Source organism: Diaphorina citri, unplaced genomic scaffold (assembly GCF_000475195.1).
Source record: "Diaphorina citri unplaced genomic scaffold, Diaci psyllid genome assembly version 1.1 scaffold5732, whole genome shotgun sequence".
NCBI classification, from domain to species: domain Eukaryota; kingdom Metazoa; phylum Arthropoda; class Insecta; order Hemiptera; family Psyllidae; genus Diaphorina; species Diaphorina citri.
Window position 1 is genome coordinate 1 of NW_007383108.1, and position 7,021 is coordinate 7,021.

Consider the following 7,021-nt stretch of genomic DNA (forward strand, 5'->3'; position numbering starts at 1 on the left):
AATTAATTATAGATGTTTTTACGCCTAGAATCAGGTGAAGGGCCCCTTCACTCCCTTCACCTGAATAGCCGCCCCTGCAGAAATTGATTCTGCACAAGATGAAGGTTAGAAACTTGGAACCATAATATTCCAGGACTAATACTATAATAATGTAGGTATTCGTTGAACCTAGGTACTTTTATGTTTATTTTTATGTCAAAAAGTAATAATGTAGTAAAAAGTTATGATGGTCGGGACGGTATAACTACAATCAAGGTTCTAAGAAGAAAAGTGAGAAAATTCTTTCACTTTCCCTATTATTCCCATTATTTTGTGACCTGAGCGTAAAAGGGTTCATCCTTCACTTCCTTCCAGACTTGCACATTTTCACTGGAATAACAACCAGCTAGCTCTACAGGAGGCTGAGTGGACCCCGAAATGGCCCCGATGGTCACCGATCCAGATGACCACACAGAACGTTGCTTAACTTCAGTGATCTCTTGGAAACTGGGATCGTTTGTCAATATTTCCTGCGCGAGAAGTGAGAACAAGTCATTCGTAGCATAACTCCCCTTACTTGCTAGATAGTGAGAAAGCACGTTTGAATGAAAACCAGTTGACCTTGAGCTTTACATCCCTATTTTTGGACAGGTCCATTTCTATCCGGTTATCTCAAAGAGGTTGATAGTTTATGGATTACCTATTTATCAAAATAAAGTGAAGCTGATTCACATCTTGGTTTTTATTTTATTTCTTTTTTAAATAAAATAAAATTGGATGCATAAAACTAAATAAAATAGGTACCAGCCATTTCTAATTTTATGGTTGAAATCTTTTATCTTTCTTTTTAGATTCGTTTTGGAAAACTTTAAGCGAAGTTGAGAGCGAGAAACTTCGACCGTGTGAACAGCACTTTTTACCGTCGTGCTTTCAACAAATCCCCATAGATCGCAGCACGTATACGATTTCACAAAACGAAATCAGCTGATGGAAATTTATTCCTTGTTCCTTGTTTATTTTTTTACGTATAAATTTTTTTCGATTAAAAAATTTGTAAAAAATTGTTGATTTTCTTATTTCTTTTTCAAAGTTAGTAGATGAGTGATCATGGCGGAATATGTCAAAGTTACCCATCGTAGACCCTCTGATAATGACTCCAAAAACAGCGAAAAGAGTAAGTTTCAACTCCTGTTTCGTTGTTTCTAAAAATACCAAGCTCTAAGCTACTGATAAGACCTGGGTTTGATAACATGGGGAAAAACGGTTACACTTGAATTAGTGCCAAACTTTTCAGGTATTTTTCACTCTGCCCTTGTGTTTCCACAGGCCTTGATCGTCAGAAATCTCATGGGAATATCGAGAGCCTAAGATTTTCCCTGTTTATTTCAATGTTTCAAATTTACATGCCTCGGGGATTTCTCTCTTTGACCTGCTAGTTCTCAGAAACTTGTTCCTTTACAGTGAACTTTTGGCATAGTTTTTATGTCAGTCATTTTGATTTTTGGTTCAGAGCTCTATATGATAATATGATCAGACATTGATGTAAACAACACCAATAAATATTTATAAGTATGTACTTCTACGAGCTAATCTGTGTAGGTTTCAAGGTGGACAGAAGTTAATTGTTCTCTGTGGATTTGCATGTTTTGTAATGCAGTTCTTGCTCTTTAATTAGGTTTATTGGAGTTGTTTCCTGGCTAGGCTAATGGAAAATGGTTAGTGATTGCCAGTATCAGGTGTTCTTTTACTCTCATTAAAATTCAGCTCAGTTCATTTCTTAATTTTCCTAGGTAGAAATTGGATTTGCATGTTTTGTAATGCAGTTCTTGTTCTTTAATTAGGTTTATTGGAGTTGTTTCCTGGCTAGGCTAATGGCAAATGGTTAGTGATTGCCAGTATCAGGTGTTCTTTTACTCTCATTAAAATTCAGCTCAGTTCATTTCTTAATTTTCCTAGGTAGAAATATGATTATCTAGTGATTGGTAGCAAGCATCAGAATTAAAATAGCAAGGTATCTAGGTGGAAATGAACATTTTTATGGCTTTCATTTAATTGCTAAGACCACAACCTGAATATTTTACAAACGACTAAAATTCACTCCTATCTAAATCTTGAAAAAAAAAAAGTTCATTTTCTGACTGTAGTTCTGGCAGTGTACCTAATGATGACATCTTGAAATGAATGAAACTATTCATAGAGATGAAACTTGTAGGTGTAATAATTGTGAGTATAATCTTGTCCTCCTTTGACGAACTATAGAATTATTTTTTAATTGGACTATCCCTAAAATGTCAAAAATGGGAGGGATTTTTATTTCTTTAAGTATTTAATTCGAAAAAAAGATACAATTCTGAGTAGGATTACTTAACTTTGTGTTAAAACGCCTTAAAAGAAAAGAAAAATAAATAAGCAAGCAAGACATAAATTAGAATGCAATGAAATCATCATCTGCCCCGCCAAATTATTACACCCGGAATTGAAATGTTTCGTGCATAAAACATACAAATTTCAAAACGAATCTATTTTTATAGTCCGCCGGATTGTTGCTGCAAATCTCATTATTTATTTATCCGAAAATTTGTGTATTTTATGGCAAATAAATGGATTTTGGTCCGCTGCCAAAGCGTGTTTTTTCATTCAAACACGGGGAAAAACAGATATCTATTCTGCACAGTTGAGTGATTTTATTATGAATTTCATACTTGTGTAGTATCCATGTTGTGTGTTTGTATCGGATTTATGAGTATAGGGTACAGGTCAGTGGTTATCATTGGATTTTATTCAGGTGTGACTCATTATGTTTAACGTGACTTAATACTCACACATATCGGTAGATAATTGTTTATTATTAGTAGATTTTTCTAGGCCATCCTAGTTAGCTTGGAGGGTAGCGCGTCTGCCTTGTAACCACTATTATTATTATTATGTTAAGGCGGTCTCTTCCTGATCCCTTGTGTGCCGCGTCCATTTTGATTTAGGACTATTGCACTGCCTTTAAAGTAGAGAATATAAGTACTTGCTGAAACTGTAAGTAGGAAGTTGTTCAGAATGATTACCTATTTTCCAGATGATAGGGGAATTATAAACTGAATGAAGGAATCTATTTCTCTGCTAGGTCTGTACATGTGTTTTTTGGAATTCTACAACTCAAATCCTTATTTGAAATTTTTGCTAGGCATTAAGAGTTTTTGTTTTAATAACATGTAGTTAAGTAGGTATTCAGTTTAGTTTTTCTTTCTTTCTTTTTACCTACATAGGTCCTTAGTAACCATGATAAACTGATCTTGAGTGGTTTGAAGTTTTTACTCTGTACTTACAGTGTTGTAATTTACACACCTAGTGAACAAGAAAAGATATAATTTGATACCTTTGATTAATTAGTTACCTGTGTACTTATTTATCTTGGTAATTATTCAGAAGCCATGACAATGAAAAAGGAAGGTCCTCTTTGTGTTAAACCTAACCCTAATAACACTGGTCACTGCTCAAATTGTGAAAGCTCCTTTTTGCATCTAATCTAACCGTATAATAACACTGGTCACTGCTCATTTGTGACTGCTCTTTTTTGTAACAAATACCCTTATCTTTAATATTTTGGTCTGTTGCCAAAGCGTGTTTTTTCATTCAAACACGGGGAAACACAGGTATCTATTCTGCACAGTTGAGTGATTTTATTATGAATTTCATACTTGTGTAGTATCTATGTTGTGTGTTTGTATCGGATTTGTGAGTCTAGGGTATAGGTCAGTGGTTATCATTGGATTTTATTCAGGTGTGACTCATTATGTTTAACGTGACTTAATACTCACACATATCGGTAGATAATTGTTTATTATTAGTAGATTTTTCTAGTCCATGCTAGTTAGCTTGGAGGGTCTGCCTTGTAAGCACTAGGTCGCGTGTTCGATTCCCACCCGGAGCAGATTTATATCACAGATGAGGTTCGTTCTCGGAACGGCTGGCTTTCTCCTATCCCGTCTCTCTTCTACCTTCGCTTTCGGAATGAAGAGAAGTTACAGTTCCCTCTATCAAACCTCTTGCAAAATAAAATTAAAAAAAAGGATCACTCTAATAAATATAAATAAAAAAAAAGGATAGGTAGTTGATAATCAAAATGAGCCACTCACTTCTAAATAAAAACAAAATGATAACAAAAATTCTTGTACACTCCTGATGTTATGGATATTACGATTGTTTCTTTGGTCCGCTACGAACCGAACCCTCGGACTATGGACTCTGAGAACAGTATCAGCAACTGCAAGTGCTCAAGCTCTAGTACCAGTTGTGAGAGTTCAGTGAGTAGATGAGGAACTACAAAAAAGAGTACTGGGAATTGTAGGTAGAACTCGCTCTAAAAAACTCTAAAAAAATAAATCAAGCCTATGGCCAGCCACTCACTATCAGGTACACCTGACAGGCGGACCTTTTCAGCTCTACCTGTCAGGTCAATTCAATTCAATTCAATTCAATTTATTTTTATTGTACATAATATGACATCAAAAATACATTTCAATGAATACAATTGTACAACGTACTGGGCCAAGCAATTAGAGGAACACTCATTTTTCAAGTTTTCTTCCATCCCCTTTGCTCGTCTTGGCTCAAATCAGTTTTATTTGAAACTCTGCTTTCCAAAATATATGAAAATCTTGTGTTTTATGTTAAGGATAAGTACCTACTGTAGGTATAATGTCACAATATTGACACGACTATCCTAGGTCCCATTATCCAAAGAAAAACAAAGGAAATCCCAGCCTTTTTTAAAAAAATTCTGACCAAACTTTTCTGTTCGGGATAAGGAAAAAGTGCAAAAACATTTGAGAATTCAACTCCAATAAACTGTGTACTTTGTCTACAGGTGCATTTAGAAAAGGCAAATCATTCCTGTTGGACTTTCTGTTACGCTACATGAACTTCACATATATCGAGGAGGCCCCGTCTGGAGATTGGATGGGTCCGGATGATGTACCGTTGGAAGGATTTTCCTGGCGAGGAGGTTCGGAGAGAGATACAACCGGGATACTCATGTGGTCCCATGTTTATATTGCCACTTTGCCCACTGGAGAGAAGGTGAGTTTGTGCCTTGTGTGTAGTGCTTCCTTTGTGTTTTCTCTAAGTCTAGAAAATTAGCTTGAACTCTACAATCTGAGTGGATTTCATTGTTGTAAGTATTTACTTAGCCCTGTGTTTTCAATCTCATGCTATTCTTGTCCATTGGATGAGGAACTTATTATTGCATACCTAGGCAATGAGGCACCAAAAAGTAATAATGTAATAAAAAGTTATGATGGTCGGGATGGTATAACTACAATCAAGGTTCTAACAAGAAAAGTGAGAAAATTCTTTCACTTTCCCTGTTATTCCCATTATTTTGTGACCTGAGCGTAAAAGGGTTCATCCTTCAGACTTGCACATTTTCACTGGAATAACAACCAGCTAGCTCTACAGGAGGCTGAGTGGACCTCGAAATGGCCCCGATGGTCACCGGTCCAGATGACCACACAGAACGTTGCTTAACTTCAGTGATCTCTTGGAAACTGGGATCGTTTGTCAATATTTCCTGCGCGAGAAGTGAGCAATGAGGCATACTATGGCACAGGCAATAAGTTTAATACAGTAGGTAGTCTAGACTCTAGAAGTCTAGAGCTAGAGAATAGTTATTTCATTACTAAGTACAGAAGAAACAAAGTTTTTTTTATGAGTAAAAAGACACATTTTATGGTTAAGAGACTCTAGGAAAAAAAAAAAGATTTTTCAAATAAGCCTCTTTATTTAACTCTATTAATATTTCTTCTATTCCAGGCTGCTGTTATTCTGTTAGACACCCAAGGTACATTCGACAGTGAGAGTACTGTACGGGATTGTGCCACCGTGTTCGCACTGAGCACCATGTTGAGCTCTATCCAGATATACAATCTATCGCAGAACATACAGGAAGATGATCTTCAGCATTTACAACTGTTCACCGAGTATGGAAGACTGGCCCTGGCAGACACTGGCACCAAACCATTCCAGAGATTGCAATTCTTAGGTGAGTACCTACCCCCATTCCCCATACATCTCAATAGTTAGGATGAACATTCACAAAGTTACCAAGTCTTAAATAAAGTATTAATACTCTACTTGACTTGTCAAATACCAGTGGCATGTTGAATTCACTAATTCTTAATGGATCACTCTGATCACTGATGTTAGGAAATGTTTTGCGTGGTTTGTGTCTGGATGGGTGACTGTCTTGCTGTGAGGTTAATGTGAGGAAGCAGAAAGCTTGTCATCGAATGGAGATGGTTGGGTGGAAGAGCTAGTGGTTGGTTGGGAAGAGCTAGTGGTTGGGTGGAAGAGCTAGTGGTTGGGTGGAAGAGCTAGTGGTTGGGTGGAAGAGCTAGTGGTTGGGAGAACCCTGCCACTTAAAATAAAGCCCTAAAAAAAAAGATTAAAACCTGTATTTTTCAAAACGATTTATCTCGGGACCTAGAGGTCTTAGAGGAAAAAAAACTAGCCTTTGTTGGTTCCTCATTTTTTTTTTTTTTTTTTTTTTTTTTTTTTTTTTTTTTTTTAAATTTTAAAACCCCAACAAGGGCCCATTTTTTTTTTGCGATATTGTACTTAGCTGTGAATAACAATAATCCTTTCCGCTCCCCCGTTCAGGTTCAGCTGACTGGAGTTTCCGCATACGACGGCTAGTATGGTGAGGAGGGAGGTCGGCAAGATCTCTCGAGTAGAGACTCTAATATCCCGAGAGCAACACGGCGCGAACTAACAGTAACGTACGGGGAACACCATCAATGTCTGCTTAGTGAGTATCAGTTTGTTCATGATGTCCACATCCGGGGACTCAAAGTCGGCCACGCCAATCCGCAAGTTCGATTGGCAGATGGTGGGAAAGTACGTATGCTTAATGGCGATTCGAACTATACTAATCACAGATTGAAAGGGTACTGTGCGCTCTGGCTTTATTCGGGCGGATCGAAACTGATGCTAATCACAGACTTGAAAGGTACGTGTGTTTCTTTATTGCGGTCTTACTTATATTATATCATTA

The 7,021-nt window shown here is 36.9% G+C and overlaps 2 protein-coding genes across 3 annotated transcripts in view; both read left to right on the top strand.

The window, feature by feature from the left end:
- The first annotated feature begins 1,003 nt into the window (after positions 1–1,003).
- The window catches only part of LOC103521696 (atlastin-like), a 21,321-nt gene continuing 15,303 nt past the window's right edge, over positions 1,004–7,021 (top strand). For both annotated transcript variants that reach the window (XM_026832247.1, XM_008486804.3), the window contains exon 1: positions 1,004–1,153. In XM_026832247.1, coding sequence (XP_026688048.1) covers positions 1,087–1,153 — 67 coding nt within the window. In that variant the 5' untranslated portion in view covers positions 1,004–1,086. The remainder of the gene's footprint in view (positions 1,154–7,021) is intronic.
- Positions 4,841–6,202, top strand: LOC113472483 (atlastin-like). The gene is made up of 2 exons (XM_026832250.1): positions 4,841–5,049; positions 5,782–6,202. Exons 1-2 carry the CDS (start codon positions 4,888–4,890, stop codon positions 6,049–6,051), a joined length of 432 nt encoding a protein of 143 aa, XP_026688051.1. The 5' UTR covers positions 4,841–4,887; the 3' UTR covers positions 6,052–6,202.

Bases quoted from the DNA above. Each gene is read 5' to 3' on its own strand.
- LOC113472483 (XM_026832250.1), top strand. From the start codon at position 4,888: ATGAACTTCACATATATCGAGGAGGCCCCGTCTGGAGATTGGATGGGT. The intron at 5,050-5,781 runs GTGAGTTTGTGC...CTTCTATTCCAG, and splicing joins CTTTGCCCACTGGAGAGAAG to GCTGCTGTTATTCTGTTAGA.